General features: G+C 40.0%; 1 protein-coding gene across 1 annotated transcript in view; it reads right to left on the bottom strand.

The window, feature by feature from the left end:
- Window positions 1-4,851: 4,851 nt before the first annotated feature.
- LOC121953244 (protein jagged-2-like) overlaps window positions 4,852-25,751 on the bottom strand; it is a 69,999-nt gene continuing 49,099 nt past the window's right edge. The window contains exons 12-26 of the mRNA XM_042500225.1: window positions 24,771-24,944; window positions 24,535-24,685; window positions 24,140-24,304; window positions 23,047-23,160; window positions 22,286-22,399; window positions 21,017-21,130; window positions 20,715-20,831; window positions 20,226-20,253; window positions 16,489-16,574; window positions 14,995-15,108; window positions 14,732-14,847; window positions 14,324-14,587; window positions 11,725-11,856; window positions 7,339-7,498; window positions 4,852-7,170 (exon numbers count right to left, since the gene is read on the bottom strand). Coding sequence (XP_042356159.1) covers window positions 6,659-7,170; window positions 7,339-7,498; window positions 11,725-11,856; window positions 14,324-14,587; window positions 14,732-14,847; window positions 14,995-15,108; window positions 16,489-16,574; window positions 20,226-20,253; window positions 20,715-20,831; window positions 21,017-21,130; window positions 22,286-22,399; window positions 23,047-23,160; window positions 24,140-24,304; window positions 24,535-24,685; window positions 24,771-24,944 — 2,361 coding nt within the window. The 3' untranslated portion in view covers window positions 4,852-6,658. The remainder of the gene's footprint in view (window positions 7,171-7,338; window positions 7,499-11,724; window positions 11,857-14,323; window positions 14,588-14,731; window positions 14,848-14,994; window positions 15,109-16,488; window positions 16,575-20,225; window positions 20,254-20,714; window positions 20,832-21,016; window positions 21,131-22,285; window positions 22,400-23,046; window positions 23,161-24,139; window positions 24,305-24,534; window positions 24,686-24,770; window positions 24,945-25,751) is intronic.

Raw genomic sequence — 25,751 nt, 5'->3', positions numbered from 1 at the left:
GCTAAACTCACGCTTATTTTTCCTTAAATATCACGAAATCACCCCAAAAAAGGCCATTTCCGCAAATCTGCTGCCTGTCAACCGCTTGTTAAGAGTTTGGCTGCTCATTGGCTGACCTGATGCCATGCGGCCTGAGGAGAGCCAATGAATGACCAGATATGAGTGAGTGACAGCTGAGACAGCCAATCAGTGACCGTCTGGACAGCTGCCTTCAAATGACACGCACGAAGTTGTATTTTTGACAATTTTCAATGTCTTAAGTCATTTAAACTTTGTTTTTTGTTTAGGCATCAGAAGTTATCGACGACAAAAAATTCAATGACTTATGGAGCAGGGGTGGGATTAAATACATTTTACAAATATGTAAACCAAGTCTTCATGTGTTTGACCTTTTTTTAAAAAATATATTATTGTCTGTAAAATTTTTTTTTTCAATGGGGCCATGGTACAGAAACAAAAGTTAGGTTTCAAGAATAAAATATTACGAGAATTAAGTCATCATTTTGAGAATTAAGTCGTAATATTATGAGAATAAAGTCTTAATATTTTGAAGAAAAAAGTAGTAAATTTATAAGGATAAACTATCGTAAAATTTTACGATAAAAAAGTCTGAATTTTATGAGAATAAAATCATACAGAAATCAAAGTCATATAAAGTCATATAGAAATGAATGAAGGATTCATTTCTATATGACATATTGCCAGCAAACTATACAACAGGCGAGAGTTAAAGCCGCCTTGGCAACCGTGGACAATGGTTGCCGAGGATTTTGCTGGCAATATGTTAATTTCCATAATATAATATCCCCTTTCTCGTAAAATTCTGACTTTATTCTCTTTATTTGAGGCTTATAGGGAGACAGTCTAACTACTATTACATCACAATGATGAGTTAACCCTTTGAAACAGGAGAAAACTGAGCTGATTTAAGAGCTTATGAAGACAGCAATGAGTCATTTTACAAGAAATTACCAAACATATTGCCAAGAAATTACCTGAAAATTTGAAAAAAACAAAAACAAAACAAAAACAACCAATTTTATAATAAATTCATTAATAAAAATTATAAATAACATGTCCTTTGTTTCTCTAATTTTCTAATAATTTTCTCTCTCCTTCTTGCTTCATTTCCAGGTTATTTTTGTCTTGTCACCTTTCACTAATTTCTTGCAATTTGTGGGACATTTTTTGCCAAGTTGCTCATTGCCTTTTTGCCATGTTTTCAAAATAAATCAAATCAACCTGCTCAGGTTTTAGAGGTTTAGATGCTTGTGAAAGGTGTCCGAGCACAACACAAGAAAAGAGCTGATGATCGAGGTTTCAAAGGGTTAAAGCAAAACACTTGTCTTTTAACAAAAATTTAAGCATCTAAAGCTCTGTAAAATTGATCCAGGTGTTGCATTGTAACGCTCAGACCTAAAACCTCCAAACACTCTGACACTAAGAAGCCCAACATGGGAAATGAACCTTCACTCTAACCAGCTCCTGTAGGAATCTGGCATCAGTTTACTCGCCGCATTGTAGGATGACACGCGATCCTAATGCCACCACCTCCTGCTACGCCATCATCTCTCCTTCTCCTTCATTGTACTCCTCTCCAAGTAGGTCAGCGAGCGTGCCCTGTACGTGCATGTGACCCGAGCGCCGCGCCATCCAGGATTCCAGACACGTTTCCCATACTTGCCGAAACAACTGCCGGGTTAATGAACACACACAGCGCGGCACATAACGTCCCACCAAGCATTATGGATATCCCGCACAGCTGTTGGGAGGCTTTCATGCAGAGCGGGTTAATGTTAATCATTTCCCACAGTGTCATTAACGGGGCAAATGGAGGCGCGCCAAGGACGCACCTCATTGGTCTGGCGCTAAATGAGGCGGGTGGCGGAGAGGAGGCTGAGAGGCTACCTGGGAAGGGTATTAAGACTTAATTTTCAAACTGATGAATTTCAACCTTAGAACATTTTTTAAGACTACATGGGATTTTTTGCAACAGCTGGATATGTCATTTTGATTCATGAAGAAGGAAGAGTGCATCTACTCATGGGCGAGAAGCTCATGCTCCTGACAAACCTCCAGAAAGTGCTCGAGGCTCTGGTGCAAATTTTACATAGTGGCCAAAAGTGGAATTATACCGTGTAAATCCGTCACGTGATGCCCACAGGCCGAGAGAGACTTTTTTGCTTTGACTTACATCAGGAAAGAGACATCTGTAAATCGGTGGATGATTTTTTGTGAGCATCAAAACCCCTGCGAAACGACTCATTTCACTATTGAGCTTTAAGCCTTCCAGTTTGATAACATTTGGAAAGTCTAAAAGAGCAGCAAGGTTACATTTTTTAGACCGCCATTCAAGCTAGTGAAGCACTACAGCGGAAGTCACTCGCTCCTCTGACAGAAGTGTAGATGCACACTTCCTTCTGATGCAGTTGGTAGGTGGCACTTGGCCTGTGGTGCTCAATCCACAGACTTTGGTGCGAGCAGTTTAATGCAGGAACTATTTTCACCTGCCAATCAAATAACTTTGCAGAAGGAAGTGTGCATCTACTGCTAGCTCACCTAGCACCAGTGAACTAGCTGATGTTACAGCTCAGCCGAGGAGGACGGCCTTGAGTAGATGCATGCTTCCCTCTGTGCGGTGATGCAGTGAGCCAAAAAAAACCCTTTAGCATTGTCAAGTATGTTAGCACCTCTAGCCTGGTGACACTGCTGATGGTGCTAACAGAGCTAACAGTGATAACAAAATCAACAATGCTAAACAGATTTTACGGCTTAAGCTGTTAACTCACTGTGGTGAGTTGGTGGGAGACCAGAGGGGGGCCCAGGGTTTCCACGGTAACGCTGTTGGGTCAGGACAACGGTATCAGCCAGCTTGCTAAAATCTGCAAGCGCCCGTCACCAGATAAAAGTGAGAAGCTGCTTTTGTTTACCTGTCTGAAATAAAAGAAGACTTTCAAAAATTATCACACGTTTAAATCAATGATTCCTGACTTTGACAATATTTCAAATTTCATTTCAATTCATTATTCCATTTTCTGATTCAGACGTGGAATATGCCCACAATATTAAGGTTTTAGAAACATTCTTATATACAGAGCAAAAAACAAACATATTTGGTGCACATAAACGTCGTACCTATGGAGAGCTTGATTGGCATAGCAACAGTAACTTAGACAAAAAAAAACGCTAAACAAAATAAACTTTGGTATAAAATACTTTAATAAATAATAGGATTGTTCTAAGAACAAACAAAAAAAAATTCCACTAACAAACCAAGACTTTTACCAAATTTTGTACAAAATAATTACAATGTTCTGCACATTCAGCCCCTCCTGTGGGACTCACACAATGTAAGATTTACTGACAGAGTATGAATTTGGGTTTTACAGGATTTGCATTATTAACAAAAACATAAACTATTGAAAACATAATGTTCATCCACAAATAGTGACAATATTTGACTTTTTTCTCTTTTTTTTGTTGTTTTCACTACCGCTGTGGAGGTAATGCTAAACGTTTCTCTTCTCCTGTGTGTGTTTTTAGTGCAGAAACAGACTCTTTACAAACACTGGACAACAAGCACAACAACATCAACAACAATACAACTTGTTCCCTTCATTAGACCAGAATAGATACACGAGGAGAGGCGGGGGCGAAACGGGGAGAAAACATTTAGGATTCACACTCATCCGCTGCGAGTCGATTCCCACTCACGCCACACACCTTTAGACTTGTCTACGACGGGGATTCAGTGTCTTGCATCGGGGCACTTGAGGAGGATGAGCGCAGCGTAAGAAGGGTTTTCATGCTCACTAAACACCCTGCTGCCCTGCGCGGCATCTCCACTGTCGACACACTGTAAAATAGTAGATTTATAACCGAAGTCCAAGCGGGCTGAAGAGAGAGACCGAGAGGCAGCGGTGCTTTAAAGCTGTTTGGACCCTGTGACCCGTCAAAGTGTGTATTGAAAACAGAAATCAGATGCATCAGCGCTGGTTTAAGACCCGACTCTTTGATGCAGCAACTTTTATTTGAGCCATTTGGAGTCCCTAATCTAGAGCAAGTGATGGCTTATGCAACAGAGCCCTGGAGAGCTTTTGATCCGGTGCTCTGTGAAAATTTAGAAGGGATAAAAAATGATTCGACAAAAAAGACGGATCGAAAATGAGACAAAAAAGATGCAGTGAAATCACAAAGTTGTGTTTGAAATCTGCATCAGTTCAACCCACAGAGTCCATAAATCTCAATATCACTCACTATAGAGCCGCTGACTTCTTCTTGTTTTCTTTTTCTGTGTTAAATTGGACATAAAAGTGCAGAAATTTTCAACTTGTGGCATAATTTCAAAATAAAAGCTAAAAAAAGTCACTTTTCGGAGAAAGACACAAATATCTTACACTGAAGGAAACAAAAAACAGTCTGCAAAGTATTAACTCCAGTTTTAACTCTTTGTGCACTGATACTTTGTTGCTTTTGAACAGGATGCTAACAGGGTGTTTTTGATATCTACATACGTACACACAGCCAGTAGAACATAAAAAAAACAGCATGAAATGTGATAAAAAAAGAAAAAGAAAAGGCCTTCCACTTGTGATCGGATCACCCAGATGTGTGTTAACAGCAGGTTTAAACAGGCTCTCAGACTGCATTTTGGAGGGTTGACCCGCGATTTAAATCTGTAGGGGTAAACGGACTCCTAAACATAATTTGCACAATGAAATACGCGAACCATTTAACCCTTTGTAACAGATGCCTTTTCAGTATTTAACCTTTGGACCCTGAGCAAACTGGTGTCATTTCTTACTCGGTGAGAAATGATCCAGTAATTGCAAGAATTTAGTACTTTTATAAAATTATCAGAAATTATTTTTAAAAATATACTTATTATCCAATTAAATTAAATGATCATAACTGGATTCTCTAACATTTTGTTACAAAATTATTATATTATCAGCCGTCTTTTTATATAAACTTGTAAAACATACTATTGTGTATTTCCTGTTTTGTTTTGTATTTAGTGTATCTTTAGTATTTTAGTATATAGACTTTTGGCTGTTTTTCGGTAGCACACTGGACCTTTTTCTGTGTCCTAAAGTCATCATAGTTATTATTTTTGAAGCACTTTTCACGGGTTATCGTTCCTGGTTCTTATTTTAACAAATTTCCGTGTACAATACTTAAAAAAAAACAAGTCTTGCTCATTTTTGGATCATTTCTTCCTGCATGTTTTAAAAGACATCAAGCTAATTTGCTCAGGTTTCAAAGAGTAGGTTATGGATTATGACAGTTTTAGAAAGGTGATCTATGCAAGAAGACAAAGGGATTTGTAGGTGCAGAAAGGCTTTTTAAAATTAGTTTGACCTCTCAGAAACCTAAAACTTAAACAGCTGTTATGGAAATATTGTAGGTGAGGGAGAATCTGTTTTTTTAGGGATCAAAACGACATTGAAATGAACAGGACTGTTGGAGAGGAGGTTCCTCTAGTCAAAGCACGACTGAGCTCGTGCTCAACACCTCTCAGATACAAACGTCCTCTCACAGCGACTGACCGGCCGAACAAACAGCTCTCCAAACTTAGAAAACATAAAGACAAACACTTTTGTTTTTAAACCAATGCTCATGATTCAGTGGGACCCTGGACACAGTCCGAAAATCTGTATAAAACCTGTCCTAGTGTCAACAGACACTAATAAACGGAATGACATCATTAAAAAAAAAACAACCACAAAAACAGTCTTTAGAATAACTATGATACAAAGCATCACTTAAGTTACTAAATTCAAATATACACAGCCATTTTTTTCCATATTTACATATGTACAAAGAAAATAACCTTTACTGTGGTGTGAAGAGTTGTTACTAGGACATCTTTCCCTTTATATGTTTTTAAATTCTGCATAAACTCTATAGGAGGAGAAAAAAAAAGAAGGGCTGAAGGCACTTTTCTACCAACGCAAATACTGAAAAATCATCGTGTGGACTCGCAGGAAGCCGTAACATAATTATTTAAAATGGATAAACTTAAGAACCTTTAAGCCTCAACGCAAAATGGAAATGAATGTAAACAAAAAAATGCCATGCCGGGTATCATACAGTGGATTCTCTGTGCCAACTTTCAAGGACTTAAAAGTGTATAAAATCTTCTTTTTTTTAAGTTTTGTTTTATAAAAAGACATGATAATCAAGACAGAGTAGAAAAGGCCCGCAGGTTTGGGCTAAGGCAGACAGGAGCCGGACGCACCAAACTGTAGAAACAAGTTAACAGCTGCCAGCCGATGACGTTCAGTTAGATCTCCGAAAAAAGGGAAGCGTTAGTTCGGATGAAAACAGTTTGTAAACAGAAAAATAAAATCAGGAGAAAAGAAAATTCTTCTTGATTTCAGCAGTGTGACGAGAAATCCAGAAATCCAGAAGCAGTGATGTTTATTTTCCTTGTCTTTTTTTGTCGTTTTTCTGCATTTTTTTTGTCAGTTTTTGGTAAATTAAGCCTCCGTGCTGCAGACAAAGACGTTAAATAAGGTGTGACGAACAAAAATAGAAAATTAAAGCATCTGTAATCTTCACTTTTGGTGCTTTTAAGAGTTGAAAAGTCAGTGACGTTGAAGACATCGCAGTTTTTGTTTTTTTCTTTGATTCAGGAAGGTCCCTCCTCCTCCGCTCATACATAGTGGTCTTTAATGTCCTCGCTGAGCTTGGCGGCGTTCAGGTTTTTACACCGGTTGTCTTTGGGGCTGTACGCTGTCCGGTGCGGCGCCTTGACCGGACCGCTGCGTGACGTGCAGATGACCCCTCCCTTTCCCATCACCCCCCTGTCCTGCGCCCCCGCTATGGAGCACTTCTGTGGCGGACACTTCTCCCCCATGCCCAGCGCCCTCTCCTCGTCTTCCTCCTGCTCCCCCTCCTGCTCCCCCTCCTCCTCGCCCTCGGCCCCGTCGCACGTCCTGTCCGAGGGGCCCATCAGTTTCTTGCATTCGTACTGAATGTCTTTGTCGCGGTTGTCTTTGAGGGCGTTGCTCCGCAGCGGCTCCAGCCGGTTGTTGACGGTCGTGTCCTCGGATCGGGCCGTTCTCTCGCGCTCTTTCTTCCTCTTGCGCGTCCACCACACGCAAACAACGATGCAGAAGATCCAGAGGACGCTGAAGACGACGCACAGCACCGGGACCAGGTAACCTGAGGGAGGAAGTCGCAGGAGACGTGAGACAAGTGTTTGTGCTTCATGCACATACTCAACAAAATGTCTTTCTGCAAATATGTCTTTTTTAGGCCTACAGGACCGAATTATTTAATTATGGTTTCATCACTTAACTATTTGATCAAAATTAGGAACGAATGACTTACCAACAGGTGGCGGCTGCACCTGTGTCTCCACTTTGACCTCCACCACAGTCAGCTTGACGGTGCTGTTGTGGCGTTTGGACAGGGCATTGATGATGGCGCTGGCCGCTCTCTGGATCTGTCCACGATCGCTGTCCTTCGACCGTCCGTCCTGCTCAAAGGACTGCGCAGAGAGACAGAGAGACAGAGATGAACGGCAGGAATCAATTTGTTTTATATTTTACAATAAAAATTCCTTATTACATTATTTATTTATGTTTTATCTCTCTTCCTCTACTCATTTTTCTGCTCTTACTTTATTTCAGTTCCTTTATCTTTCTACGTCCTTTTCTCGACATCTTTTCATGTTTTATTTGATTTACTTGTTCATCTATCTCTTATTTATCTGTTTATCTCATTTTCTTGTTTTAATCCCACTGATGTGACATCGTCTTCTTATATTATCTCATATTTTTTCGTCTTTTATGGGATTTTTTTTATATTTTCTAAAACTCATATTTTCTAAAACTTTATTCATTCGGTACTTTAACTGCTTTTCGAGATCAGCCTGTTGGAAAAGAATCCCTGCTCTTTGCTGATTTGCTTTTTTAAGGAAGTTTAGATCATTTGAAAGTCAATTTTCAAGACAAGGGAACCAAATGCTTGAATAACGTAACGAAAAGTCAATTTTAAGATTATGAGTGCAGAAGCATGAAGTTTAGTGAAGAAGCTGACAGCACAGATCAGTCAGGACAGTAGAGAAAGAAAATAAAGCCCATTTGGCAAACGGTCAGAGTCTGGCTCGAGGCTACGCAGGACAACAAAAAAAGAGAAAGAAAAAAACACATTCATCCGTCAGAATAAAGAGATTCTCATCCTAACATCTGGCAGGCTGCGGACCCCCCCGCTGAGACCACAGAGGGTGGAGTTAATTGCCTAATAAGGTGCTGAGGGTGAGAGCAGGGAGGTGGCGGGGGGACAGAGGGGGATTAGCTCTGTGCTGTGCAGTTCAATTAGGACAAACAATAGAGAACAGGCCAGCTGTGCTCCCCGCTCGGCCGGGGACAAACACTCCTCTTTTCTTCTCCTGAGAAAATCAGCAGCTCATTCACACACCTCTAATCCCGCCCCCAAACTGACTGACAGACCACATCACAGCGACACCAGGCCGAGCGTCCGACCTCAGAGTATGTCTCAGAGCGTGTCTGAGTGATCTCTATAAACACATATCTGCACATGTATGCAGATTCTGACGGTAACGGCACAGGATTTTGGTTTCGGAAGCGTTCTGGTTTTCCTTTGTAGCCGGGTATTATTGACCAATCAAGTTTGAGCGGGCGGTGGCTGCCTGCAGGTAATCAGTCCACGTGAAGAGCAAAAGAGGCAAAATGCATTGGCCGAAATGCTATTTTTGATGACTTTCTCACTTTTTTTAGCGATTTTAAAATTTATCTGCATCCATATGCAGATATCTGCTACAGAAATCATCCGAATTGTCTCTGGATCTGTCTCATGTTGCTCATCAAGCTGTAAACAATGAAGAGGAGGTCTTGGCTGGGATATTTGCTGGTTATACTGGATCTGGAAATTTAGAAGCTTTATTGTCGTCAGACGATAGCAGTGAGTTCGTGTTTGAGTAACCAAAATCATCATCTCATGATAGTTGGCTTTGAAAGCTTTGCAGTGTTTTGTAGAGTTTACTTTTTATTTCTAGTGAAGAAAATATTGTTTTTAATACACAGGTAATGTATTAGCATTAATGTTATTTTATTTTTATCATAATAAACTCATATCATAAATTGATATTAGAGTAAAATTTTTGAAGATGCCAGTGTTTCGCCCACACATTGTTATACGTGTTGCGGCCCGTCACGGTTAAAACATCTGCCGCCACAAACAGATTTTCTCATTTTGGAGCTGGACTGTTTGTTAGAAGCACTATTGGGATATTTAAACCATTAAGGTATTTCCAGTTTACACCACACTCTCTAAGTGCAGAGCGCACAGAGAACGTGAAACTTTACGTTCATTCTGCTGTTCGAAAGTTTGCATTCACTCAGCAGCAGCTGCATCCATCAATCTGATCTGATCTGATCTGATTATCTCAGAACAGATCGATCAATTATCATCCCTGTGATTCAAACTTCACAAACTGTGTCAGGGACCCGAAAATAACTCAAATTTAGAGAGGAAACACAGAACGATACAAAGGGACAAACAGGCAGTTAACAAAAAAAAAAAAAAAAAGAAATTTCACTGTTGCCAAACCACAACAAACAGAACAAAAAAGAGCATTTGTTTGGGATTATTTTCAGCTGCGGATTAATCCACATTTGGTGCTCTAGTGAGTATTTGGAGCAGAAGAACAATGAATGTGGGACTGAGTCAAAATAAACTACAATGTGATATGTGGTACTACACTATTATTATTACTACTTATATGACCTTTAACCCTTTGAAACCTGCATCAGTTTCGCCTTTCACAAGTATTTAAACCTTTGAATTTAGAGAAAAATGTCCAGAAAACTATATTCTTTTATTATATTATATTCTTTTTGCTAATTTTTTTTTTTAATATCTTGATACTTTTTGTGTCATTGCTTCTTAAGTTGCGTTGTCTTCCTCCTGTGATTTTGAAAAAAATCAAGCTCCAGGTTTTATAAGGTTAATGGAATGAAAAGAGAAGGTTAATTTGGGTCGAACAAATGTTTAATAATGACTGAAGTTTGAAACCATTTTTTAAATTGTGTATTTTTAAATGTGTATAAAGTCTGTCAGGCAGTTAAAAGGAGAAGAGATGCATCTATTTTTTTGTTTTTGTTTTTTCCAGTACTGTAGATGAGTAAATACACGGTATGATGACCTCACACCACAGTACACAGTCTCATGGCACATTGCTGCAGCCCGAAGTACACTTAAACTTTGTCCTGTTTAGAGGACGTTTTGACTGTCCTGCCTGATGAAAAAAATCTAACTTGATCCTTGAGGTTTCATGTCTCACCGTCTCTTCCAAATATTTTTGCTAGAGCTACTTTAAAAACTATTTGAAGTTCTGTTGATTTTCCTTCCAGCACGCTTGACGCAGCCTCAACATGTCAGATAAAACAGGGACGCCTCACTCTCCGAGCGAAGACAAACCGAGCGCTCCTCATTCTTTCCCACACACACACAGTGAAACATATTGAACCACTTGTTTCTTGCCCAGGTTGGAGGCCTCGCAGCAGAGCGTTTCAGGCGTTTACAAACACACCGAGAGCCTTTTGGAAGAGAATAAATCGACACAAGCGGCCGCACTCCGAGAGGCTCGCTGGGATTATAGAGATTTCACCCACACTTGGAAATGAGCGCTGACATTTTGCTGCAACACGAGTCGGCAGCGAGTGGGAGTGAGGTTTTTTATGAAAACCTTGTTGTGGGGTTTGGGTGGATGTCAGGTTCGCCACTCCTTTTCCTGTATCTGTCGCTCAGAACAGGCCTGCAAACATCAGAGGAGCGAGGACTAATCCCCTCCATTAAAAGCTTAGAGCCCCGAAGTGACTGATTTCCCCCGAGTCTGGGTGGCCGAGAGACGGAGAAGGAGGGAAGAGGGAGAAAAGAGGAGAGAGAGGAAGACAGAAAATAAAAAGAGCATGAAGAGAGATTAAAAAAAAGACAGCAACAAAGAAAAGTGTAACGGAGAACAAGAAAAAAAAGGAAGCAAATGAAGGCAAGAGGTAAAAAAAAAGAGAAGAAGAGGAAGAAGAGGGAGAGCAGAGACAAAGATCAGCAAGGTGTCCCAACAGAAAAGCTAAATCTCCTCCAGATGTTGTTAAAAGCTTCAAACGCCTCTCCCTCCTCTGTCTTTCTTCTTTTCTTTGCTCTCTCTCGTTTCTTTTATTAAAACACCGAGGGAAGGGACTGGAAACAGAAAACGTTCGCATTTACTGGTCTCCTCTGGAAACGATTTGCAGTGACAAATTAAGTGTGATTTGACAAAACGGGAGAAGAGAGGAGAGAAAGTGAGGTGGAGAGGAGGGAGCAGCTTCCAAATCTGGAGGTGTGTGTTTGTGTGTGTGTGTTACTTTGTGCCCAATATACATGCACACATTCATTTGCTTTCTGTGAGTGTTTATATATCAAATGCATTGATGTACATTATCAATGGATAATAATTTCGGGTTTGCTTAAAGTTAAGTTATTTTTCAACCTGGACCAAATTCCTCATGTTTCCCAAATTAAAATAAATGAGTTTTGTTACGATTCTAAATGTTTCTTTTTGCTGCGTCAGATGGTGGATTGTGTATCTAGATAATGTAAGACCACCACAAGGACAGTCACATTTTTATATACTATACTACATCTATGTGTGTGTGTGTGTGAGCAGGCATGTGTGTGTGTGTGTGTGTGTGTGTGTTTGCGTGTAATAATCACCATGGCGACCTCCACAGCGTCACTGTTGGAGTACGACAGGTCACAGAGGATGAGCAGCGCTCGTTCCTCGGCCAGCGTCTGAGTTACAGGAAGGTACCTCAGCTCGGAGCAGATGTTCTCCACAGTGGTGCCCTGCGACACACACACACACACACACAGACACACACACACAGATAAGACAGATTAGTATCTGCACTGCTGGCGAGGAACAATCAGCTTCTAATTCCTCCTAAGTCTGTTTCCGATGCAGCCAATCAGAGATCCCAGCGGGGGAGACTGTGGCTCAGATCTCAGATCAGTATCTCGTCAGAGCAACAGATTCATTTCCATTCATAAAACTTTATTCAGACGAGCCGCAGGGGGCCGGTAAAGGTTTCATGATACAGCAGTAAACAACAAAAACACCATCTGGACTAACAAGAGGGAGAAGACTCAAGCTTCATTAGAGACAGAAGACGTCTGACTCTTCAACACGACGTTTGTGGAGGTTATGTCTCCCTACAGTTCCAATAATGTACTTCCATAAAATGGCCAGGAGAGGCATCTTTAAGTAAAACTAGTCCTGACTGATATTTCGCCATTTTAAAGGCACCGGTGACCCCAAAAATCAAAAATACACATTTTCCATCTCACTTGTGGCGCTATTGATCAGTCAGCCATCAGTCTGTTTTGGTGTGAGTTGTAGAGTGTTGGAGATTCGGCTGGAGAGGTGTTTGCCTTCTCTCCAATATAACGGAAATGGATGGCACTCGGCTTTTGGTGCCCAAAGCGCCAAAATAATTTCAAAAACTCAACAGCAATGTCTCTTTCCAGAAATCATGAGCCAGTTACTAAAGAAAATCCACAGACCTTATTGTGAGCAGTTTCATGTAGGAACTATTTTCTTTCAACAGAACCGTATCACTGCACAGAAGGAAGAGTGCATCTACTCAGGGACAAGAGGCTCACCAAACATTGGTATGGCGTACCCCTCTGCTGAGCTGTAATGTAGACTGTAAAGCTAGAAGTACATGCACGCTTACTTCTGTGCATCAAGATGTAGTTTGGTAGATACAATGTTGTTTCTGAGGCACGGAAATCCAGAGCTCCAAATTCTGAGCAGAAGGAGGCCTCCATCTACTGCTAGCTCACCTTGGGGTATTTCAAACGTATTTTTGGCACTTCAAGCACCACAAGCTGAGTGCCATTTACTTCCATTATACTAATACAGACTACTGCTGATCTCTCCAACACTCGGCAACTCACAGCAAAACAATCAGTACAAACAGTAAGAGGAAAAATGCGATCTTTTATGTGGGGTGAGCTGTCAATTTACGGCCGCTCTCAGCTTTTTTTCCACTACTTTCAAAGTTTTTTTTTTTCATCAACAAAGAAGACGTCCAAATCTGATCTGAAAAACTGCAGCTTCACTGACTTCTGCTCCCTCCATGATTTTGTTTTCTCAGCCTCCAAACATCAGCGTCTTGATTGGGAAGTTACGAGATGCATAGCAGAAGGCTGGACGATGTGTCAACTGCAAAGAGTCAAAAACTGACTCACATCTGTATACAGTGAAGAATGACACGTGTGTGTGTACGTGTGTGTGTGTGTGTGTGTGTGTGTGTTTGTGGTTGCAAGTTATTTTCTATCGACCCCAGATTGTTAACAATCCAGCAATTATCAAATGTTAACAATCCAGGGTGGGAGGAAAATGATTTCAAATGTGTTGTTATGACGTGACACATCAACAAGGATGAAAAATGACTTGATGATTGGATCGGAGGCTTGCTGGTGGTTTTCGACTGTCTCCTTATATCAGACTTACACGCTCTGGTCACAGCTGCACTCACAGGGCTGATTAAATGTCTGTCTCTTAATTTACAACAGAGTTACACCCTCTGGATTTAAAGTCCTGCTTTGATAATATAATATATAATATCAAAGCCATAAAAGTGTCATGTCTCAAACATCAACAAATATTCTTATTAACATGTTCAGGTTAAAGTGCCTTGCTCAAAGGAAGCCTAACTGACCCTGTTGTTGATGGTAGAGCCACTTAATTGTATTGTGTACAAAATGTCACAAAATTGTGAAAAACACACATTAAAATGTCCAAAGTAACATTTTCGAATTACTGTAGTTTGACCAACAGCATAAAAGACATTTTATAGATAATTTGTAATCAAATTTCAGACTGATTTTAATAAAAATCATCTTTTCTTATTCAAGCATTGCAGGAAAATATAAATGTAAATATATATATGGTCCAGTGCAGAGGTTTTTCCTTCTTTGGTCATTAGGGTGAGTTAGTTTTATGTACATTTTGTCAAAAAGTGAGTGCACGTATAAAGTAGAAAGTATTTAGTATCAGAAATGTGGACTTTGACGCAGAGGAGCTTGACTCATTTTTACAAAAAGGAGTCAAAAGATGAAGAAATTACATTAGAGAAAATTCTGTGGTGATTAAATCTTCACAAATTCAAATTTAAAAGTCATTAATTCAATGACTTTTAAAGGCTTATATTTATAAAATTGAATTTAAGATATTTGAAGACGTGTAAAAGATACAATAACGAATAACCATATCAAAACTGCACGTCTTACACGGAGAGCCCCTCACCTGCGGCACTTTGTCCTTTTTGAAGATGAGCGTGATGCGAGCACAGCTGTTGTCAAGGTAACCACTGTTGGGCTCACACTGGGTGTGCAGGGGTGTCGGGGGGTCGGGTGTCGAACACACGCCCCACTGGTGGCAGGGCGGCGAGAAGCAGGTGAGAAACTGATGCTCCACACACTCGTGACCTCCGGGGCAGGATGGAGCGTTTGTGTCCGGTGGAGGAGGCAGAGCCTTCGGGAGGAGGCAGGGCCGGCGACCGCACCTCACCTGGAAGATCGTGGATTCAAGTCATTCACTGGTTTTAACTTGTGTGTCACTCACAAAACTTGCTGCCTAACAGTGTTACAATGATCAGAATTCAACATTATTATTGATTATTTTGGTGAAATAACAGTCCTCCCTGAGCCTGACCTTGGAGCAGCGAACGTATCCGTTGACACACTGGCAGGCGTTACACTCCTCCTCCCACCTGCTGCCGTGAGGAAACTGCAGGCCGGCATGACGACACGACTTCCCGAGTCCGATGACTGGAGAGAGTGAAAGAGAGGATGAGAACAAAAGGAAGTGGACCCGTTGTCTTCACATTATCTTAACCATATATGTGCAGCAGGAAATCAACCAAATAATAAAGTCACTGTAACACCAATATTGTGACTGAGCCTTCTGGTACTCACACTCCTGACAGCGAGGTCCGGCGTGTCCTGGAGGACAAACGCAGCGGTAGCCATTGATTTCATCCATGCACGTTGAACCCTCAGCACACGGAGAAGACTGACACTCGTCTATATCTGTAAAAAAAAAACACAAACCCGTTAAACTGAATTAGTATGTAGAGCATAAAGTGCAATTATCTTCCATGTGCAACTGATGTAAAATTTTGTTAAATGTTGAGATTGCAACTTGTATTTTTACTACTGTAACAATTTCCCCCACTGTGGGACTGATAAAGGATGATCGAATCTTATCTTATTAACATGCAGGACCTTTAAGGGATAGCTGAGATCTTTTGAAGTAGGATTGTATGAGAAACTTGATCCATAGTCAGCATATTTATTGCAGTAAATATTGGTCTGTTTGCCCCCAAGTTTGGAGAAGCAGGCAGGAGCATCGGCCGGCCAGACTCCATTGAGAAAAATAGTCATTTTAGCTCATCAAACACAAGAGCTGCTAGTCTACCGCTGCATCGATTAGTGTTTGTTTGTGTTGTGAGACTTTAGTGAATCCAAACTAAACCTTTTGAATGTAAAGGTCACATTATAACACGAGCTAATCGAGCCAGAAGTAGACTAGAAAGTCACGTGTTGAATTATGTTAAATCACTGTTTTTCTCAATGGAGTCTGGCTTTCCAGAGAGCAATATAGCAGCTTCAAATTCCAATCAGAAATTGCTGTATGACAGAAAGGAGGAGAGGTGAAACTATTCTAAATATAGTGTACAGTTTAACTAAAATGTGCTACTGCCCCCCTGTCCACAGCAGTAAAGTGCTGAGCTTCAGTGTCGTTACTTCTGCCTGCTTCTCCAAACTGAGGGCATGCTGACGGCTATCTACTGTACAGCAGCTGGAAACACAGCATACAGGTAACAGCTGTGATCTTGTCATTGATTTTAGTGATGAAGTACCTGCTCATCGTATGGAGAAAAGACGACCCTGCTGAGTGAAAGAGTGCCTTTTCAGTAGCACAACAACATTTCTCCCATCTTAATTCATACATTTCACCCAGGTCTTATTTGCATTGTTGATTTCTCCTTCAAGTCTCTCCGAGCTTAACTTTAGCTGAGAAAAAAAAACTGAGCTTTGAGAGGTTTGAATGTTGTATTCAAATATCTTCAATGAGTGATAGAATTCAGGGGATCGCTCTTTGCACAAAGAGGTTTATAGCAGTTTGGTTTGAAACGCTTCAATTGGATAACACTCAGGCTCTGAAAAGGCTTTTATGAAGAGATTTCTCCCAGAGGGCTGCAGGAGAGCGCACCGACCTGTCTGCCGAGCCTCAGCTCTGACCTCGGCTCAGCGCTGAGGCGAGAGGTTAAGACCGTCTTCCTAAAAGGCTTCCTAATCTGTCGCCCTGAAACAATCGGCTCACGCTCCCCCGCAGCGGCCTTTCACCTCTGACCCCCCGCCCACCTGACCCCTCCACACGCCCCCCTCCGGTTCCCAGGGACTCACTGATGCGGCAGTCGGGTCCGGCGAATCCGGGGGCGCATTCGCAGCGAAACCAGTTCACTCCGTCGACACAGATGCCGCCGTTGTAGCTGTGGAAATCAGAGAGACGGAAAAATGTGAATCATTGCTGCAGCAGGTTTAAAGAGACTGAAATAGTGAATTCCTTCTAAGTTTCCTCCTTGAGGGCAAATATGTTCAGCCCCCCCCTTTCAGATGGGCTTTTAGAAAAACATAAATCAACACTTAATCATTTCATGGGAACTTCATTTGCAGATAACTTTGATACTGAGAACCCTGGTGTTGACGTTCTAGCTGGAAAAACTTCTAAAGGATGAGTAATGTCGGTTCATGTCTGTCACGCCTCCAATGAACCGCTCAAAAGTTATCAGTGTGGACTGATAACCTGCCATCTAAGAGATTCTTTAACGATACAGTTCAACCCCAAATGCAAAAATGTGTGTTGTTCCTCTTAACTGCGGTCTTATTTTTATTTATTATTCTAGATCGTTGGTGATACTGTTAGTGGGTGTAGTTTGGGAAAAACAAAAAATAGTTCATCCATGAAACTGCTCATGACAAGGTCTGTAGATTATCTTGAATAATCGGGTCATAATTTTTGGAAAGAAATATAACTGTTGAGTCAGACTGCAACTAATGATTATTTTCATTATCAAAAATTTGTCGCAGTTTTCCAGAGCCCGAGGTGACATCTCGGTGTCCAACCAACGGCCCAAAGCCCAGAAACTATCCCTTAACTATCATTAACAACAAAGTAAAGCAGGGAATTCTTATATTTATGAAGCTGGACAGGCAAATGTTTTACTTTTTTGCTTGAAAAGTGACTGAAATTATAATAAAATAGTTGACGATTTAGTTTCTTAAAAAACTGACTTATCGATTACTGGACTAATGGTTGCAGCTCTACTGCTGAGTTTTTAAAAAGATTTTTTGGTGCTTTGAGCACCGTAATCTGAATGCCATCTAGTTTCATTCTACTGAAGTGAAGGCAGACATCTCTACAGTCAATATCTCCAACACTCTGCAACTCACACCAAAACAATCTAGACTGATAAATAGTGCAACAGGTTAAAGACAAAATATGTATTTCTATTTTTGGATTAACCAAAAAAGTCCTGCAGAATTTCAGTGGAAATTAGACCTTTAACTGTGTCTCATCCTGCTCACTGTGCTGCATGATGTAAACTCAGCCAACTGTCATAATTCGGGTTCCCTCATATTCTAATAGTTCCTTAAAAGGAGTTCATGTGGAAATAGTAATTCTCCAAGAAGTTTCATAAAGTTTCAATGACTCAACTTCATCGACATAACTTCCCTTTTCTGTCTAAGATCTAATTTAAGAAACTTATCGTCTGTGTCAACTGCGCTCTTACATCATTTCACTACAATTACCACAACATTACATCTTTTCAAGAAAACTTCTTTGGAAATGACACTTAAAATTGTAATTATCATGAAATTATCATGAAAGCAGAGAGGTGAAGTTATTACCCAGGGTTTCTGTTGGTTTAGTTCTGACAAAAACTTTATATTTATTTGCTTTAACAACCATCTTTACACCAAAGTACAACTACTGAAACATCTACACTATACAGGTGGCTGTAAGGCCACATTAACCCCTTGAGGTCAGTAACTCTGATAGTTTGTCTCATGTTTTGCCCTCTGAGCAACAAACTATCAGACTCTCTTTTCCCGCAGAGTCTGCAGAGACTCTGAGTGTCAGCAGGCTGAAGCTGATCCCTGATCAATGTCCAGACTTCATATGTAAATCCCCGCTGACCACATACTGAGCGCCCGACACCTCCACTCCTCACAGCTACCCCCAGGTCGAGGCCGGTGAATGGTGAGAGGGGTGACTCTTCACACTTTCCTGCCCCCCCTCTCCCTCTCTAAACCACCACTAATCCACCTGTCAGTCACTGTAGAGGAGGGTGAGGAGGAGAAGAGGGGGAGGCTTTTGTCCTGGATAGCACATTTGATCCAGAGAAGCTGTCAAAAGTCCCTGGTTGTTCTCTGGTTGTGTGTCGTAGCAATTTTGTAAAAAAAAAACTATAAAAAAAAATAGAAATAAAAACTGGCTAGGTAAGGCTCCAGCCCACCCAGTGACCCTTGACTGGATAATTAGTTACAGTTACTGAATGAATGAAAGATAAAAACACTAATCAGAATCTCCTAAAACTCAAGTTTATGTCTTTAAAGGCATACTCCACGCACAAAATGACATTTATTTATCAATAATTCAACCTGTGTTATGTTCAATGTGTGAAGAAAACTTTTTTCACATCCTCTATGGTGAATGAAGAATCAAAATATGGAGAAAATTCTTGAAAATACATAAAAACGTCTGTTAACAAATTTCCAAAGAACTCGTGCAATAGAATCCAAGTCTCATTTATCCTGTCGTATGCTCAGTACTTCATAAACAAATGCATTCTCGCTCAAACGTTACAATATATCACTGAACTGAAAATAAAACTATCATGTGCTCTTTGAAACCAGACTTCATTGACAAAATTACTAATTTCAGCTTACTAAACACAGGAGCTGCTGATCTGCAGCTGCCTCAATCAGTTCTTTGTTTTTGTGTGACTTCGGCATTTAAAAAATTTAGTTCTGATTTACCAAAGTCAGACAATAACATTAACAAACTACGGATCGAGGCAGTGGTAACCAGCAGCTCCTGTGTTCAGCATGATTAAATTACTGTTTTTGTCAGTGGAGTTTGAAGAGAGCATAGAGACTTTTTCTTCAGTTCTCAGTTGGAAGGAGCAGTCTGTTGAGGGAAATACTGAGCAAATGACTCAGATATATTTCCAAGCATGTTCTCCATTTTTTTATATTTTACTTACAATGTAGTCATGTTAGAAAATCATGTTTTCTCCAAAAATTCAACATAACAGGGTGAGTAACCGATATGAAATTGGTCTTTTGGGGGTAGAAGTATTTCTTTAAATGGCTTGTTCTATCCAACCAAGAGTCCATACACAAAGACGTTGAATTTACAATTATAATAATCTGAAAAAAGCAGCAAATCCTAAAATCTGAGAAGCAAAAACCAGCGAATGCTCTACATTTTCATTTACAATCTTAAAGACATAAAATTAGATGTTTAAGCGTGAGAGTCACTCGGAGACCTTGTAGCTCTGTTTTATATTTTCAAGTCGAAACAATGCATCTCTGGTTGTTGGAATTTATCCAGAGTGACTCACCAAAGATGCAAATGTCAACTGGGCTGCTGTTTTAAGATTAATGGCAGCGAAGCGAGAATCAAAGATGCCGCACCCAGCAGAGATTAATAGTCAGTAGAATTTAGGGCTGCAGTTCAGACCACCTTGGTTGAATCAATTCTCAAGATCAAGTGAGGTCAAGTTGAACTTTCTATTAAATAACATAGAAAAGTGAGTCATGCTCAATACCAAAAATGGATAAAGTGGTGCAGATTTGTCCGCACAGCTTCTGTACTGAATGCCTTATGGTCCAAATGATCAATAAAAAAGATGTTTGAAACATAAACAGGTTTCTACAGGTGAAATTCTGCTGTTTGTGGCACCAGTTTAGAAGAATTCAACTATATCAGAGAGAGATTGTGGAAACCATGTCAGAAAACTGCAGCTAACAGCATCAATGGACCCTCTCCCCAACCACGACAATAACCAAAAATTATTTATTTATTTTTTAAATAATAATAATTCAGTTTGATAATGACAAAAATTCTGACTCACCAGGGATGTGGATTGCAGTCGTCAGCATCTGCAAGAGAGACATAGATAAACAAATTAATGAGTTCCAAAATTCCTCAGATCTGAGAATAAATTACTTTAAATGAACTATTTCAGGCTCAAAATAGATAAAATTGACCAAAAAAAGTGGCTCATTATTAAATAAAATTCTCAGATATTTCCGCGACTTTTAGGAGCTCTACAAGCAAGTTCACGTCAACATCGGTGTCGTCATTACGAAAGGGAAAATAAGATGTGTCGGATATCCCTGATTTATCTAACTTGGCACTAAATCATTTCGGAGCTTCACTCTGCCAAAGTTAAGGTGATGAAACTTGAGTCTAATGAATAACGTTTTATTATAATAGTATTTATAATTTCATTTATCATGCAACTGTCTCGACTTGTCCGATGACATGATGGCTTTTAAATTGATCCCATCTCTGCGATCTACCCATCGTAACATGAAGATGGCATCCAACAGTGACATACTCTGTGCGCAGGTGAGTCCCTTCCAGCCGTCCTTGCAGATGCAAGTGAAGGCGTCTCCCCCTCCGACGCACGTCCCTCCATTCTCGCACGGACCCGAGTCACACGTGCTGTTTTTGGCTGTAACACAAAAAAAGATTGCCTTTTATTTAATGTTTTAATTCTGAGCAGCCCACAGTGGGAGTGCTGCTCTGTGACCTGCGATCACTCTCTGACAGATCATAAAGACACACTATATCATCGTATTATTACACTATTATTACCAGAGTCATAACAGAGTAATTAGAGTGCAGTCAGAGCCTGACCTGTGTTGCAGGTGCTGCCACCCCAGCCTGAGGGGCAGCTACACAGGAAGGAGTCTCCGTGGTCGTAACAAGTCCCTCCATTACTGCAGGTAGTGGAGTCGCACTGGCTCTCCCCTGAAACGAGGCCGCATGGGAAAAAGATTTCAAACATTTGACTCCTTGCCAGTGTGGAGTAGCGATTACTTCAGCTGTACTTTGGAGAACAGTTCAGAGACGCCGTCAGAGAGGGAGAACAAGCCTGCACAGCAGCCAGCAGTGAGGACATCGTGCCTCAGAAAGAAGATTAAGAGGCTGAGGTTGTTAAAAAATATAAGACCTGACATGTTGGAGAACACTGAAACTGAGGACAAAGACACTTCTCATGGGCTTTACTTGGATTTTTGTTCACTTACCGCACAGTAACTATAAAAGTCTCGGTGAAAGACGTTTTGAGAGTATCTAGCTTCTGTATTGTTTTGAATATCTGAGTGAAACAGGACAGGTCGGTTGGATAAAATGTTGAGACAAATTTGAATTGATTATTTTCGTTGAAAATGGTTGATTGAAATATATTGGTACTAACTTATGTAAGCACGTGATATTTTCTTATACAGACTGAAAACATGATTGAATTTTGATTTTGAGGGAATATGTTTGGGTAACATTTGGGTTTTTTCCAATAGCAATGCTAAAACGATACTTTTTAAACAGTACAGAGTATGGCTCGGGTCTTGAGGGAGTTGTAGCATTTATTCACGTTCAAAATAAGCTCAACATTCATTTTCTACCATCTTTAGTTCTAGCAATATCTAATCCTCTTTTACTTAATATATTGGTCTTATATTGGTAACGTGTATACAGACTACGCTGTATACACGTTACACTCCCCCACTTTCTTTTGATCGCACACTTGTTAATGTTACACACACAACCTGGCACTGTCATTAGCCACCAAAATCTGTGTATCGATTTTGTCCAATAAGTCCCCGTCATTTAGGAAAAGGAACCAGTTTCAGTATCCAACCCCAGATTAATGAATATTAAGAAATGTGTTTTTTTAGCATATATTGTTAAAAGATAAACAAAATGGCTGGGATTAAATCATTCAAACTATGCAAATTCTTAAAATCCATCTTATAACAAAGCATGGGGATAAAATGTCCATTTAAATGTAACACATATGCACACTTCATATTATTTTTCTATAATATTATTAACAAATGCATCAACAAATTCACAGAATATTACCACAGATGTCTTTATCTCTCACCCACATGCACACTAACTCACGTGAGTGGCAGGTCTTTCCTTTCCAGTTGTCTACACAGTGGCAGTAAAAGTCATTTAGCAGATCGACACACTGGCCTCCGTTCTGACAGGGGTTCTTGTTGCACTCATTCACATCTGGAACAAAGTCAAACAGTGGATCAGTGTAATCCCTTTAGCTATTGATTCCTGGTTCATTTGAGCTTTTAATAACATACTACTAGCAGCTCTGCTAGAACCTGGTACAATGCATCTCACCTTGTTTTATATAAGGCTAATGTTTTATTGTGTCCCTGTCTAAATAAAAGTACATATGCAGAATATTACTAAGAGTGCTATGTTAGTATTTGCTTGTTATAATATAAACATAAAATATTTTATATAAATCATAAGTCCTACTGAATTATTTCTGCTTTTTGATCAGTTTTCCTTTTCTAAATGGTAATATAAGTAACTGCGTCATCTGCAAATGTGCTCACTGAACAATGTAAATACTAGTTACAAAAAGATTTAGAATCAGGCAGCTGGTTAAGTTGCCACATTTCCGTTTGCTTTTATCCCCAAAACAAATTCTCCATTGTTTTGTCTTCCATAAGATTGTCAGACTGCTGATCTTTCCTCTGCTGCTGGAGGCCAGTGATGGATTCTCCCAGGATCTCTGACTCACAGGCAGCACAACTTAGAAAGACTCTTCCCTGAAATTTGCATGTCTGTGCTGTTGCTCACATTGACCCTAAAAAACCCTGCTCTCTCAGACATACACACCCACACACACACTGACTCACCAACATCACATAGACTGCCCTCCCAGCCACCTGGGCACACACACTCGAAGGAGTTAATGCCATCGATGCAGGTGCCTCCGTTCTTACAGGGAGATGACGCACAGTCATTAATGTCTGCAGGCAAAGAGGAGATATTCACAGATTTCAGGTTATTTAATTTAATGTTTGCACTTAGTGATTCAATTTTTCAAGAAGGATAAAAAATGTAAAAGAATTCCAAATATTCACAATTTTTGTTTTATTTTGTTCCTACATGAACTTTTTGTTTGCTCAAGTTTTAACCCTTTCAAATCCGGATTGACATCAGTTTACTTGTACAGCATTCAGGTAACTTTCATAAGCCATTTGACCCTTTGAAACCTGAGCAAATTGCTGTGATTTATTTCGATAAAAGGGAAAAAAGGCAATGAACTACGTGGTAAGATATGTTCCTCAAATTGCAAGAAATAAGTAAACTGTCACAAGAAAATTACCCAAAAAGTAGTTGAAAAAAGGGAGAAATATCCTGAAAACTATATATTTAAAAAAATAATAATTTTATATTTCAAATCATGTTACAGGAAAAAATAAAATAAAAAAATATATAAAACAAAGACATTTTTTGTATTTCCAGCACATTTCAGGGTCATTTTTTTGTTTTTTATTTATTTTTTTGTGCATATTTTCAGGTAATTTTCTTGTAACGTTGTTATTAATTATTGCTAACTTTTGGGCCATGTCTTGTTAAGTTGCGCGTTGCCTTCTCCCCATGTTTTTGACAGAAATTAAACCAATTTGCTGAAATTTCAAAGGGTCAAGAACAAAAATGTGTGCTGTGAGACTACAAAAGCAAAAATTGTTATCAGATGTGGAAAATAAATTAGCAATTTCCCGTTTATGTTTTCCTCTGGATTTCCTTTTTTACGTCTGCTGCACACTCAACCAAGAGTGATGTTAAGTGAAACTGGAGTTTGAATTACCGTAAGAATCATGTGGTTCCCAGTGATGGTAACTGAAGATAAATATAGTCTGTGTGTTATGTTGTGTTTGTGTGTGTGTGTGTGTGTGTGTGTGTGTGTGTGTGTGTGTGTGTGGAGAGCTAATAATGACTCACTCTCGTGGCAGTAGGTGCCAGTGAATCCCGGCTCACAGGAGCAGCTGAAGTTCCCGGCAGGGAGGCTGATGCAGTGGCCTTGGGGACCGCACACATTGGATGAGATGTGCCACACCCGCTTTTGGGTGTCATTGGTGGCCACTGCTACTGTGCAACTGTCAATCACTTGAGGTGACAGAAATGGGGATAATTAGGGATTGTGATTAGCATTCTTTCAACTTAGTAATGTAAAGAACAAAATATAGATTCTACTTTTCCAGTTTTCTGCACAAATTCAACATAACATAGGCTGAGTAATTTATATACAAATGTCTATTTGGCGGTGGGGGGTGAAGGATTCCTGTAAACTTTATCTTAAAATAATAGATAAAAGGATGCTCCAGGTGCTGTGTTACCTTCACACTTGTTGGTCTTGCAGTGGTCCTTGAGCTCTGAACAGGTTTTGCCCTCGTAATCGTCGGGGCAGCTGCAGTAGAAATCCCCTATCAGACTGTGACACTGAGCCTTATTGTGACATGGGTTGGGGCTACAGGGGTCATTCTGCACCTGCAGATGGAAAACAGGGAGTTAGAAATAAATCTGAAGTGTAAGCACTAAACTGTTACTTTTACTAGCTGAATCCAGTCCTCACCTCACAAGTTGTACCAGAGAAGCCCTGCGAGCATTCACACATGAACCCGTCCAGCAGGGTGTGGCAGCGGCCACCGTTCCTACATGGACTGCTGGCACAGCGGTTTCTCTGAAACTCGCAGTGCCGACCCATGAATCCTGCCTGGCAGACACACTGGTATGCTCTGGCCATCTCCTGGAGCAAGAAGTTAAAAAAAGTCTGCTGTCAGATTTCAGTAAGATGAAGATGATCAAAGTGGCAGCTCAAACAATTTCTATCTATCTATCTATCTATCTATCTATCTATCTATCTATCTATCTATCTATCTGTATGTCATTTAAATAAAAACATTCTGGTTTTGATCAAGCACCCAATAGCACTTGCAAATCCCTAAGACATCCTTTTATGAGACGTGTTGGATTCAGAACCCCAACACTGAGCTAAACAACAAATCTTAACAAAGCTTAACAAAATCAAAGGCAGCATATTGAACAATTCATGCATTTATATCGACCTTAACAATCCATTTATTGTGAGGCATATCATTGCTATCAGCTGATATTGGCTTAAAAATGAAGTTAAAATGAACTTTTTAAAATGACATCAGACTTGCCAACATGCTGATAGTATTCAAATGCATTTCCACAATAAATGAAATTTACATACAATGAAAAGCATTGCATTTCATGTCTCCATTTGCTGTTGGGCCATCATGATAAGAGTATGCAAAATATGATGTTAATTTCACCGCAGAAGAGACTTGATGATCACTAATATCAAGTAAGGAAAAAAGTGGATATATCGATAGTGATAATGGTATTAGTTACGGCGAATGACTTGTTATATATCCGCATATCAAATATCAACAAAAAATCCATTATCGTGCATCCCTACCTGTTTATGATCAGGTTTTTGGAGTATCCTGTTTATGTGTTTGAGCACGTATATTCAGTTTTTAAAAACTCTAAAAGAAACAGGTTGTATATGGGGAATATGAATAAC

The sequence above is a fragment of the Plectropomus leopardus genome, chromosome 14 (genome assembly GCF_008729295.1).
Source record: "Plectropomus leopardus isolate mb chromosome 14, YSFRI_Pleo_2.0, whole genome shotgun sequence".
In the NCBI taxonomy this organism is placed as follows: Eukaryota; Metazoa; Chordata; class Actinopteri; order Perciformes; family Serranidae; genus Plectropomus; species Plectropomus leopardus.
The sequence above is the reverse complement of the archived record's forward strand: the minus strand, read 5'-3'. Positions and strand labels throughout refer to the sequence as shown.